General features: G+C 31.7%; 1 protein-coding gene across 1 annotated transcript; it reads right to left on the bottom strand.

The window, feature by feature from the left end:
• Nucleotides 1–9,925: 9,925 nt before the first annotated feature.
• LOC135955444 (armadillo-like helical domain-containing protein 3) lies at nt 9,926–14,146 on the bottom strand. The gene is made up of 7 exons (XM_065505798.1): nt 13,748–14,146; nt 13,437–13,610; nt 13,100–13,379; nt 12,668–13,042; nt 12,149–12,602; nt 10,714–10,840; nt 9,926–10,644 (listed from the first exon to the last, which is right to left on the bottom strand). Exons 1-7 carry the CDS (start codon nt 14,001–14,003, stop codon nt 10,256–10,258), a joined length of 2,055 nt encoding a protein of 684 aa, XP_065361870.1. The 5' UTR covers nt 14,004–14,146; the 3' UTR covers nt 9,926–10,255.
• Nucleotides 14,147–14,469: the final 323 nt, after the last annotated feature.

Below are 14,469 nucleotides of genomic sequence, written 5' to 3'. Positions count from 1 at the left end.
TCGTATTAAAATTTATTTTTTATTCACATAAAGAAACTTAATTTATATAGTAATTCAAGTTTTAAGCCACTCGTAATGATATAGTTTTAGGGTCACTGAACTTTTTAAAATATTATAGTTTGAGAGGCTTTATAAAGTTACAATCGCCCATAGAAAACGCATGGACAATATATTTAAACGGTCATAAATATCATTAGACTTGACAGATTCCCTTGATGTTGGTACTCATTGGAATCGTAAAGAAGTCAGCTATCTGATAAACTTAGTTTTATTTGAGCATATCTTATTGTTTTATAATTATAAGCGACTTTCTAAATCAACAAGCTAAAGCAACTGCTTATGGTAAAAGCTTAAGACGTTTTCCATATTGAGGAGAAAGCTGAATTCGTGCGCTTTTCATTGATATCAATATCTTTAAAATCTGTTAAGCCGTTTAGAAGTTATAGGCGTTTCAACATTATTATTATGCAACTTCAACCTACTAAAAACATTTTTCGTTTTTGGACATGGAAACTATTGCGTTTAAGTGGTCATAACTCTCAGTAGACTTAACGGATTCCCTTGATGTTGGTACTCATTGTAATCGTAAGGAAGTCAGCTATCTGATAATTTAATTTTTATTTGAGCATATTTTATTGTTATATAATTATAAGCGACTTTCTAAATCAACACGCTTAAGCATCTGCTTATGGTAAACGCTTAAGACGTTCTTCATATCGAGGAGAAAGCTGAATTCATGCGCTTTTCATTGATATCAATATCTTCAAAATCGGTTAAGCCGTTTAGAAGTTATAAGCGTTTCAACATTATTATTATGCAACTTCAACCTACTAAAAACATTTTTCGGTAGTTGGACATGGAAACTATTGAGTTTAAGTGGTCATAACTCTCAGTAGACTTAACGGATTCCCTTGATGATGGTACTCATTGTAATCGTAAGGAAGTCAGCTATCTGATAATTTAATTTTTATTTGAGCATATTTTATTGTTATATAATTATAAGCGACTTTCTAATTCAACACGCTTAAGCATCTGCTTATGGTAAACGCTTAAGATGTTCTCCATATTGAGGAGAAAGCTGAATTCATGAGCTTTTCATTGATATCAATATCTTTAAAATCGGTTAAGCCGTTTAGAAGTTATAAGCGTTTCAACATTATTATTATGTAACTTCAACCTACTATTCAATTCTGATTTCCTGATACCTAAAAAAAGTTCGGCCATAATTTTCCCAGTTATTTTGAAAACATTTTTCGGCTTTTGGATATGGAAACTATTGGGTTTAAGTGGTCATAACTCCCAGTATGCTTAACGGATTCATTTGATGTTGGTACTCATTGTAATCGTAAGGAAGTCAGCTATCTGATAAACTAAGTTTTATTTGAGCACATCCCATTATTTTATAATTATAAGCGACTTTCTAAAACAACACGCTTAAGCATCTGCTTATGGTAAACTTTTAAGATGTTCTCCATATTGAGGAGAAAGCTGAATTCATGTGCTCTTCATTGATATGAATATCTTTAAAATCGGTTAAGCCGTTTAGAAGTTATAAGCGTTTCAACATTATTATTATGCAACTTCAACCTACTAAAAATATTTTTCGGTTTTTGGACATGGAAACTATTGAGTTTAAGTGGTCATAACTCTCAGTAGACTTAACGGATTCCCTTGATGTTGGTACTCATTGTAATCGTCAGCTATCTGATAAACTAAGTTTTATTTGAGCATATTTTATTGTTTTATAACTATAAGCGACTTTCTTAATCAACACGCTTAAGCATCTGCTTATGGTAAACGCTTAAGATGTTATCCATATTGAGGAGAAAGCTGAATTCATGAGCTTTTCATTGATATCAATATCTTTAAAATCGGTTAAGCCGTTTAGAAGTTATAAGCGTTTCAACATTATTATTATGCAACCTACTAAAAACATTTTTCGGTTTTTGGACATGGAAACTATTGAGTTTAAGTGGTCATAACTCCCAGTAGCCTTAACGGATTCGCTTGATGTTGGTACTCATTGGAATCGTAAGGAAGTCAGCTATCTGCTAAACGAAGTTTTATTTGAGCATATTTTATCGTTTTATAACTATAAGCGACTTATTTTGAGCCAGTTATTTTGAAAACATTTTTCGGCTTTTGGATATGGAAACTATTGGGTTTAAGTGGTCATAACTCCCAGTATGCTTAACGGATTCATTTGATGTTGGTACTCATTGTAATCGTAAGGAAGTCAGCTATCTGATAAACTAAGTTTTATTTGAGCACATCCCATTCAACCTACTAAAAACATTTTTCGGTTTTTGGACATGGAAACTATTGAGTTTAAGTGGTCATAACTCCCAGTAGCCTTAACGGATTCGCTTGATGTTGGTACTCATTGGAATCGTAAGGAAGTCAGCTATCTGCTAAACGAAGTTTTATTTGAGCATATTTTATCGTTTTATAACTATAAGCGACTTATTTTGAGCCAGTTATTTTGAAAACATTTTTCGGCTTTTGGATATGGAAACTATTGGGTTTAAGTGGTCATAACTCCCAGTATGCTTAACGGATTCATTTGATGTTGGTACTCATTGTAATCGTAAGGAAGTCAGCTATCTGATAAACTAAGTTTTATTTGAGCACATCCCATTATTTTATAATTATAAGCGACTTTCTAAAACAACACGCTTAAGCATCTGCTTATGGTAAACTTTTAAGATGTTCTCCATATTGAGGAGAAAGCTGAATTCATGTGCTCTTCATTGATATGAATATCTTTAAAATCGGTTAAGCCGTTTAGAAGTTATAAGCGTTTCAACATTATTATTATGCAACTTCAACCTACTAAAAACATTTTTCGGTTTTTGGACATGGAAACTATTGAGTTTAAGTGGTCATAACTCCCAGTAGCCTTAACGGATTCGCTTGATGTTGGTACTCATTGGAATCGTAAGGAAGTCAGCTATCTGCTAAACTAAGTTTTATTTGAGCATATTTTATTGTTTTATAACTATAAGCGACTTTCTTAATCAACACGCTTAAGCATCTGCTTATGGTAAACGCTTAAGATGTTATCCATATTAAGGAGAAAGCTGAATTCATGCGCTTTTCATTGATATCAATATCTTCAACATAGGTTAAGCCGTTTAGAAGTCATAAGCGTTTCAACATTATTATTATGGAACTTCAACCTACTATTCAATTCTGATTTCCTGGTACCTAAAAAAAGTTCGGCCATAATTGTCCAAGTCATTTTGAAAACATTTTTCGACTTTTGGTTACGGAAACTATTGGGTTTAAGTGGTCATAACTCCCAGTAGGCTTAACGGATTCGCTTGATGTTGGTACTCATTGTAATCGTAAGGAAGTCAGCTATCTGATAAACTTAGTTTTATTTGAGCATATCTTATTGTTTTATAATTATAAGCGACTTTCTAAATCAACAAGCTAAAGCAACTGCTTATGGTAAACGCTTAAGACGTTTTCCATATTGAGGAGAAAGCTGAATTCGTGCGCTTTTCATTGATATCAATATCTTCAAAATCGGTTAAGCCGTTTAGAAGTTATAAGCGTTTCAACATTATTATTATGCAACTTCAACCTACTAAAAACATTTTTCGGTAGTTGGACATGGAAACTATTGAGTTTAAGTGGTCATAACTCTCAGTAGACTTAACGGATTCCCTTGATGATGGTACTCATTGTAATCGTAAGGAAGTCAGCTATCTGATAATTTAATTTTTATTTGAGCATATTTTATTGTTATATAATTATAAGCGACTTTCTAATTCAACACGCTTAAGCATCTGCTTATGGTAAACGCTTAAGATGTTCTCCATATTGAGGAGAAAGCTGAATTCATGAGCTTTTCATTGATATCAATATCTTTAAAATCGGTTAAGCCGTTTAGAAGTTATAAGCGTTTCAACATTATTATTATGTAACTTCAACCTACTATTCAATTCTGATTTCCTGATACCTAAAAAAAGTTCGGCCATAATTTTCCCAGTTATTTTGAAAACATTTTTCGGCTTTTGGATATGGAAACTATTGGGTTTAAGTGGTCATAACTCCCAGTAGGCTTAACGGATTCGCTTGATGTTGGTACTCATTGGAATCGTAAGGAAGTCAGCTATCTGATAAACTAAGTTTTATTTGAGCATATCTTATTGTTTTATAATTATAAGCGACTTTCTAAATCAACAAGCTAAAGCAACTGCTTATGGTAAACGCTTAAGACGTTTTCCATATTGAGGAGAAAGCTGAATTCGTGCGCTTTTCATTGATATCAATATCTTCAAAATCGGTTAAGCCGTTTAGAAGTTATAAGCGTTTCAACATTATTATTATGCAACTTCAACCTACTAAAAATATTTTTCGGTTTTTGGACATGGAAACTATTGAGTTTAAGTGGTCATAACTCTCAGTAGACTTAACGGATTCCCTTGATGTTGGTACTCATTGTAATCGTCAGCTATCTGATAAACTAAGTTTTATTTGAGCATATTTTATTGTTTTATAACTATAAGCGACTTTCTTAATCAACACGCTTAAGCATCTGCTTATGGTAAACGCTTAAGATGTTATCCATATTGAGGAGAAAGCTGAATTCATGAGCTTTTCATTGATATCAATATCTTTAAAATCGGTTAAGCCGTTTAGAAGTTATAAGCGTTTCAACATTATTATTATGCAACTTCAACCTACTAAAAACATTTTTCGGTTTTTGGACATGGAAACTATTGAGTTTAAGTGGTCATAACTCCCAGTAGCCTTAACGGATTCGCTTGATGTTGGTACTCATTGGAATCGTAAGGAAGTCAGCTATCTGCTAAACGAAGTTTTATTTGAGCATATTTTATCGTTTTATAACTATAAGCGACTTTCTTAATCAACACGCTTAAGCATCTGCTTATGGTAAACGCTTAAGATGTTATCCATATTAAGGAGAAAGCTGAATTCATGCGCTTTTCATTGATATCAATATCTTCAACATCGGTTAAGCCGTTTAGAAGTTATAAGCTTTTCAACATTATTATTATGCAACTTCAACCTACTATTCAATTCTGATTTCCTGGTACCTAAAAAAAGTTCGGCCATAATTTTCCCAGTTATTTTGAAAACATTTTTCGGCTTTTGGATATGGAAACTATTAGGTTTAAGTGGTCATAACTATCAGTAGGCTTAACGGATTCGTTTGATGTTGGCACTCATTGTAATCGTAAGGAAGTCAGCTATCTGATAAACTAAGTTTTATTTGAGCACATCCCATTATATTATAATTATAAGCGACTTTCTAAAACAACACGCTTAAGCATCTGCTTATGGTAAACTTTTAAGATGTTCTCCATATTGAGGAGAAAGCTGAATTCATGTGCTCTTCATTGATATGAATATCTTTAAAATCGGTTAAGCCGTTTAGAAGTTATAAGCGTTTCAACATTATTATTATGCAACTTCAACCTACTAAAAACATTTTTCGGTTTTTGGACATGGAAACTATTGAGTTTAAGTGGTCATAACTCCCAGTAGCCTTAACGGATTCGCTTGATGTTGGTACTCATTGGAATCGTAAGGAAGTCAGCTATCTGCTAAACTAAGTTTTATTTGAGCATATTTTATTGTTTTATAACTATAAGCGACTTTCTTAATCAACACGCTTAAGCATCTGCTTATGGTAAACGCTTAAGATGTTATCCATATTAAGGAGAAAGCTGAATTCATGCGCTTTTCATTGATATCAATATCTTCAACATAGGTTAAGCCGTTTAGAAGTTATAAGCGTTTCAACATTATTATTATGCAACTTCAACCTACTATTCAATTCTGATTTCCTGGTACCTAAAAAAAGTTCGGCCATAATTTTCCAAGTCATTTTGAAAACATTTTTCGACTTTTGGTTACGGAAACTATTGGGTTTAAGTGGTCATAACTCCCAGTAGGCTTAACGGATTCGCTTGATGTTGGTACTCATTGTAATCGTAAGGAAGTCAGCTATCTGATAAACTTAGTTTTATTTGAGCATATCTTATTGTTTTATAATTATAAGCGACTTTCTAAATCAACAAGCTAAAGCAACTGCTTATGGTAAACGCTTAAGACGTTTTCCATATTGAGGAGAAAGCTGAATTCGTGCGCTTTTCATTGATATCAATATCTTCAAAATCGGTTAAGCCGTTTAGAAGTTATAAGCGTTTCAACATTATTATTATGCAACTTCAACCTACTAAAAACATTTTTCGGTAGTTGGACATGGAAACTATTGAGTTTAAGTGGTCATAACTCTCAGTAGACTTAACGGATTCCCTTGATGATGGTACTCATTGTAATCGTAAGGAAGTCAGCTATCTGATAATTTAATTTTTATTTGAGCATATTTTATTGTTATATAATTATAAGCGACTTTCTAATTCAACACGCTTAAGCATCTGCTTATGGTAAACGCTTAAGATGTTCTCCATATTGAGGAGAAAGCTGAATTCATGAGCTTTTCATTGATATCAATATCTTTAAAATCGGTTAAGCCGTTTAGAAGTTATAAGCGTTTCAACATTATTATTATGTAACTTCAACCTACTATTCAATTCTGATTTCCTGATACCTAAAAAAAGTTCGGCCATAATTTTCCCAGTTATTTTGAAAACATTTTTCGGCTTTTGGATATGGAAACTATTGGGTTTAAGTGGTCATAACTCCCAGTAGGCTTAACGGATTCGCTTGATGTTGGTACTCATTGGAATCGTAAGGAAGTCAGCTATCTGATAAACTAAGTTTTATTTGAGCATATCTTATTGTTTTATAATTATAAGCGACTTTCTAAATCAACAAGCTAAAGCAACTGCTTATGGTAAACGCTTAAGACGTTTTCCATATTGAGGAGAAAGCTGAATTCGTGCGCTTTTCATTGATATCAATATCTTTAAAATCGGTTAAGCCGTTTAGAAGTTATAAGCGTTTCAACATTATTATTATGCAACTTCAACCTACTAAAAATATTTTTCGGTTTTTGGACATGGAAACTATTGAGTTTAAGTGGTCATAACTCTCAGTAGACTTAACGGATTCCCTTGATGTTGGTACTCATTGTAATCGTCAGCTATCTGATAAACTAAGTTTTATTTGAGCATATTTTATTGTTTTATAACTATAAGCGACTTTCTTAATCAACACGCTTAAGCATCTGCTTATGGTAAACGCTTAAGATGTTATCCATATTGAGGAGAAAGCTGAATTCATGAGCTTTTCATTGATATCAATATCTTTAAAATCGGTTAAGCCGTTTAGAAGTTATAAGCGTTTCAACATTATTATTATGCAACTTCAACCTACTAAAAACATTTTTCGGTTTTTGGACATGGAAACTATTGAGTTTAAGTGGTCATAACTCCCAGTAGCCTTAACGGATTCGCTTGATGTTGGTACTCATTGGAATCGTAAGGAAGTCAGCTATCTGCTAAACGAAGTTTTATTTGAGCATATTTTATCGTTTTATAACTATAAGCGACTTTCTTAATCAACACGCTTAAGCATCTGCTTATGGTAAACGCTTAAGATGTTATCCATATTAAGGAGAAAGCTGAATTCATGCGCTTTTCATTGATATCAATATCTTCAACATCGGTTAAGCCGTTTAGAAGTTATAAGCTTTTCAACATTATTATTATGCAACTTCAACCTACTATTCAATTCTGATTTCCTGGTACCTAAAAAAAGTTCGGCCATAATTTTCCCAGTTATTTTGAAAACATTTTTCGGCTTTTGGATATGGAAACTATTAGGTTTAAGTGGTCATAACTATCAGTAGGCTTAACGGATTCGTTTGATGTTGGCACTCATTGTAATCGTAAGGAAGTCAGCTATCTGATAAACTAAGTTTTATTTGAGCACATCCCATTATATTATAATTATAAGCGACTTTCTAAAACAACACGCTTAAGCATCTGCTTATGGTAAACTTTTAAGATGTTCTCCATATTGAGGAGAAAGCTGAATTCATGTGCTCTTCATTGATATGAATATCTTTAAAATCGGTTAAGCCGTTTAGAAGTTATAAGCGTTTCAACATTATTATTATGCAACTTCAACCTACTAAAAACATTTTTCGGTTTTTGGACATGGAAACTATTGAGTTTAAGTGGTCATAACTCCCAGTAGCCTTAACGGATTCGCTTGATGTTGGTACTCATTGGAATCGTAAGGAAGTCAGCTATCTGCTAAACTAAGTTTTATTTGAGCATATTTTATTGTTTTATAACTATAAGCGACTTTCTTAATCAACACGCTTAAGCATCTGCTTATGGTAAACGCTTAAGATGTTATCCATATTAAGGAGAAAGCTGAATTCATGCGCTTTTCATTGATATCAATATCTTCAACATAGGTTAAGCCGTTTAGAAGTTATAAGCGTTTCAACATTATTATTATGCAACTTCAACCTACTATTCAATTCTGATTTCCTGGTACCTAAAAAAAGTTCGGCCATAATTTTCCAAGTCATTTTGAAAACATTTTTCGACTTTTGGTTACGGAAACTATTGGGTTTAAGTGGTCATAACTCCCAGTAGGCTTAACGGATTCGCTTGATGTTGGTACTCATTGTAATCGTAAGGAAGTCAGCTATCTGATAAACTTAGTTTTATTTGAGCATATCTTATTGTTTTATAATTATAAGCGACTTTCTAAATCAACAAGCTAAAGCAACTGCTTATGGTAAACGCTTAAGACGTTTTCCATATTGAGGAGAAAGCTGAATTCGTGCGCTTTTCATTGATATCAATATCTTCAAAATCGGTTAAGCCGTTTAGAAGTTATAAGCGTTTCAACATTATTATTATGCAACTTCAACCTACTAAAAACATTTTTCGGTAGTTGGACATGGAAACTATTGAGTTTAAGTGGTCATAACTCTCAGTAGACTTAACGGATTCCCTTGATGATGGTACTCATTGTAATCGTAAGGAAGTCAGCTATCTGATAATTTAATTTTTATTTGAGCATATTTTATTGTTATATAATTATAAGCGACTTTCTAATTCAACACGCTTAAGCATCTGCTTATGGTAAACGCTTAAGATGTTCTCCATATTGAGGAGAAAGCTGAATTCATGAGCTTTTCATTGATATCAATATCTTTAAAATCGGTTAAGCCGTTTAGAAGTTATAAGCGTTTCAACATTATTATTATGTAACTTCAACCTACTATTCAATTCTGATTTCCTGATACCTAAAAAAAGTTCGGCCATAATTTTCCCAGTTATTTTGAAAACATTTTTCGGCTTTTGGATATGGAAACTATTGGGTTTAAGTGGTCATAACTCCCAGTAGGCTTAACGGATTCGCTTGATGTTGGTACTCATTGGAATCGTAAGGAAGTCAGCTATCTGATAAACTAAGTTTTATTTGAGCATATCTTATTGTTTTATAATTATAAGCGACTTTCTAAATCAACAAGCTAAAGCAACTGCTTATGGTAAACGCTTAAGACGTTTTCCATATTGAGGAGAAAGCTGAATTCGTGCGCTTTTCATTGATATCAATATCTTTAAAATCGGTTAAGCCGTTTAGAAGTTATAAGCGTTTCAACATTATTATTATGCAACTTTAACCTACTAATCAATTCTGATTTCCTGGTACCTAAAAAAAGTTCGGCCATAATTTTCAAAGTTATTTTAAATGGAGCAAAAACATTTTTCGGCTTTTAGACATGGAAACTATTAGGTTTAAGTGGTCATAACTAACAGTAGGCTTAACGGATTCCCTTGATGTTGGTACTCATTAGAATCGTAAGGAAGTCAGCTATCTGAAAAACTAAGTTTTCTTTGAGTATAACTTGGCCACCTTGGAGAGATGGAACATTATAGACTAGTTTTCGCCGTTTACTCATAAAAAATTATTAGAACCCAACCCTTTTCAAACCCAATTTAAAGAAAATTTCAAATTCAATTTGTATTAATATAATAATATTAAAAATATGTTTTAATGTTTCATAAATACGTTTTTTTTTTGCTTTTATATAAAGATAAATATACAGCTTTAGATTAAACACAATTTCATTGATACTTTTTATTCGTTAAATATATAATAATGCAAATAGTTTGTTCCTAATTTTTTTAGAATTTGTTTTTAAATTTAAATCAATTTATATAATCAACAGTCATATTACACAATTTATGTAGCTAAAAATTATAATAATAATAATTGTTATAGAAAACATATGAAGAAAAATAAAAGAATTTGTTACTTTTCTTTAAAAAAAAAACAGATGTACTTAAGTATTAGAAGAAGTTGAAGTAATCATAGCATTGTCTGGTTCTGGAATGGTTGAAACAGCCTCCTTAACATAGCCATAGATTTGCTTACGTGTATCAGCAACCACATCACGTACCATATTCTTGAAAAACGCTGTGTGTCTTGGAGCTTCAGCATAACGTTCATAATGATCTAGGGAATCCTGCAATTTCAATGTTAAGTCATAATTTTTTCGCACCACTTCGAGGATTTGTTCTTCTGTGGGTGTGGATAGGCCCTGTTCGGCCAGCCATTCTTTGATTTTATTTTGAAAATGTTTAACAATGGCCAAAATGTTGACTAAGGCATTTAGTAGTTTAATGACATCATCTTTGTACTCACAATCGGGCATTGTGGTATAACGAAGTACTGAAATTTGTTGATTGACGGTTAGTGTTATAAATAAATTATGGTGTAATTATTGTATTGGAATCTTACCCATTGCATGCAATTCGGTAAAGACTTTTTCCTCTCGATTTAGTTCGTAATAGAGTTCATCATAGCTATTGGTGGTGGCCAAAAATGTATCACCATAGGTAATAAATAAATTGAATATATTGACGACCTGTTAAGTGGAAAGAAATTAAGATTTCAAAAATGTTGACTAAATATATATTAACAGAATATTAAATTAATCAACGGCAAATGTTCAATAAATATAATTAATTAAAGGCACATTTACACAGTGTAAAATTACAAACATTAAATTGACTAAACACAAATTTACACGACGTAAAATTTAGAAAAATCACATTTACACGATGTAAAATTTACGTAAATCAAATTTACACATGATATTGATAAAGATTAAATTTACGCAGTGGTAAATTGACAATATTCAAAATTGAAAAAAGTTTTTTACAGTGTAAAATTAAAATTGTTTAATTGAAACAGTGTAAAATTTACAAAAATTCTATATAAAATTGACAAAATCATATTTTACAATGTGTAAAGTTAATAAAGGTCCATTTAACAGTCTAAAATTGTATTTTACACAGTGTAAAAATTACAAAATTTTATTTTACACCCTGTACAATTGATAAATGTCCATTTTACAATGCCTAAAATTTACAAAAAAGTCTTCTGTACACTATATGAAATTGACAAAGATATATATTACACTGTAAAGTTGACAAAAGTTTATTTTACACAATTGGAAAACATCTATTTGACGCTGTTTAAAATTAACAAAATACATTTTACGCTGTGTAAATTGGACGAAAGTATATTTTACACTGTGTAAAAACTACAAAAGTACATTTTATACTATGTAAAATAGACAAAATTATATTTTACACTGCGTAAAATTGACAAAAGTATATTTTACATTGTTTAAAATTGACAAAAGTCCATTTTACACTGTGTAAAATAAACAAAATTATATTTTACACTGTGCAGAATTGACAAAAGTTTATTTTACACTGTGTAAAATTTACCAAAAGCTTATTTTACTTTGTGTAAAATTGACAAAAGCCATTTTAAACTGTAAAATTAAGAAAAGTCTATTTTACACTGTGTAAAATTGACAGAAGTCTTTTTTTTGCACTTTGTAGAATTGACAAATGTATTTTTTACACTATGTAAAATTTTACTCTGTGTAAAATTGACAAAATCCATTTTAAACTGTAAAATTAAGAAAAGTCTACTTTACACTGTGTAAAATTGACAAAAGTCTATTTTACACTAAACAAATTTTACACTGTAAAATTTACAAGAGTCTATTTACTCTAAACAAAATTAACAAAAGTCAATTTTACACTGTGTAAAATTAACAAGAGTCTATTTTACACTATGTAAGATTGGCAAAAGTCTATAGTACATAGTGTAATTGAAGTATAATTGACAAAAGTCTATTTGTCTAATTTCTACTAACCTGCAATGACAAATAAAAGATATTGCATTTCTTCACCAAAGTCTGCTCCTGATTAACCAAAAACCGCAGCAAACCAATCAAGGCCGACCACAACTCCTTCCAGGGATAGTTCAAACGCACCCGACAACGTTTCTGATAACACAGTATACGATGTATAACACCCACACACAATAAATACAATTCCATGGGAAATTTTTTCATTAAATGAGAAACAATAAATTCCACTAGCAAATCCAATAAAGTGGCAGCCAATGGTTGAGATTTGCCTACACGATCAACGTTCAATTTGCGATGACGCATTTGGGCACGATGTAACATAACTTTAAAGGTTAAATTGCTATCGTGCATCATGGAGTTGGCATACTGATCTTCGGAAATGCAGGTGAGAATTAAGAAGCATAGTTTAAGATTGGCCACACTGGACTCATTTTTATTGTCCTGCATGACAATAGAACTGGAAATAAAATAAAGAATAAAAGTGTTAAAACAAACAAAAAATTAAGTTTATTTGTAATTTACCAATATTGAAATACCGCCACCAATAAATTGGTAGGATATTGTGTCATATCAATGATGGGAGCATTGGCTAAATCAGGCACTGGTTGTGTTAAACTTAAGGTATTGCTAGGTGAGGGTGGTGCACTAGTTTCGGCTTGTGTATGAGCCAAAGTTGTTATAAAGTTGCGATTCAAATGTACGGCTTCATATAAAGCCAACAGTAAACCATTATTGGCCTTAATCTGTTGCACTCTTTCACAGCCTTCATCCGAAACAAACATATTACCCACTATATTCGATAATGAGGAAAACCAAGAGGATGATTGGGCATTATTCAAGCTTTGCATGTATTGGCGGCAAAAGTCAATGAGTGATTGACTAATCATTTGACCATAGCTGTAAAAACCACAAATTATATTCAAAAATATCTTACTGTTCCCTTAGGTTACTCACCCATTTAAAGCCAACTCATCGGCCAATATTGATAGCTGCACTATGTAAGGATTTGTGGCCTCATGCTTGCGATAATTTACCAAAATTGTTAGTAAAATAACTATATCATGGCCATGTTGAGCTCTTAATGTTGGATCACTTAGTAATCTTACAAAAGCATCAAATAATGTATTCATCATAAGATATTCCAACAAGACATTTTGGCTAACATTATCTGTACCAGTTACTAGAACCAATAGTAATTTTAAGCACATAAATCTGGCATTTTCCGTGACGTCGCCTAAAACATAAATTGGGATTATAAAAATATTTCTTTACTTTTATTTCTTGCACTTACTCAACAATATTCGATTACAATGGTCCATTAATTGTTTCATCCATTTGTCCATATGCTCATAGCCAAAGATCTCATTGAGTATGTCATATGTATTATCTGCTGTGGATTTCTTAAATATGGCAAAGAACAAAGAACACAATGTCTGCAAACTATTGCACAAACGTTTAGGATGATCTAAGGAATATAAATAACCAAATATTATTTACTATAATTAAAAACAAATTAATTACAAATAATCAAAAACCACACCCTTAATATGATTTCGTTTATTCCAAAATTTAATGCACTTCCTCACTCACTCACTAACTCACCTGTATCCAAAATTTCTATACATTTTTGAAAAATCATATTTAGATTCTTCTTAACCACCGTAAACTGTTCACTTGTCAACTTGGTGACTTCACCCTCCAGAGACTCAACATTCGGCTGCAGCAAAAAGAATTCATTCCAAAACTCAGGACTCTCTTGTGTGGGATCTTCGCCACGAAAGAAAAGTTCATAAATATAAACAACTTTTTCTTTGGGTCGTTTCGAGGAACCGCTGCCGCTGCGTTTGCGAGAAGTCATTGTTTGATTAATTTAATTATAATTTATATTATTTTTCAATGTGTATATTTTTAGGAAGGCCAATATTTGTTTATTTTTATTGCTGTGATAGAAATTTTTACGATTTTTTTACGTTGCCTTGTCAACAGTGTTGTTAGTTTAGCTATTTTCATGTCATATTTAGCGATTTTTAAATAAATTTACAGCTGATTCAAACTACGTTACCAGCCGTCACAACGCGTGATTTTTATTCATGTCACAACGCGTGATGTCTTCACGTAGCAATTTTTATTACTAAGCACAAGCAAAAAACGTCGACAGAACAACATTGCTTTAGGACATAAAGTTTTGGTGGAGAAAACATTCGTCATAAATATTATTATTTCTTGATTGTTCAACATAATTTATATATTTTAATATTATTATTTTTGTTCTGTTTTGGTTTTGCAAATTAAAGTCAGTAAAATGGTGAAAAAAAAGAGAAAAA

Source organism: Calliphora vicina, chromosome 1 (genome assembly GCF_958450345.1).
Source record: "Calliphora vicina chromosome 1, idCalVici1.1, whole genome shotgun sequence".
Taxonomy (NCBI): domain Eukaryota; kingdom Metazoa; phylum Arthropoda; class Insecta; order Diptera; family Calliphoridae; genus Calliphora; species Calliphora vicina.
The sequence above is the reverse complement of the archived record's forward strand: the minus strand, read 5'-3'. Positions and strand labels throughout refer to the sequence as shown.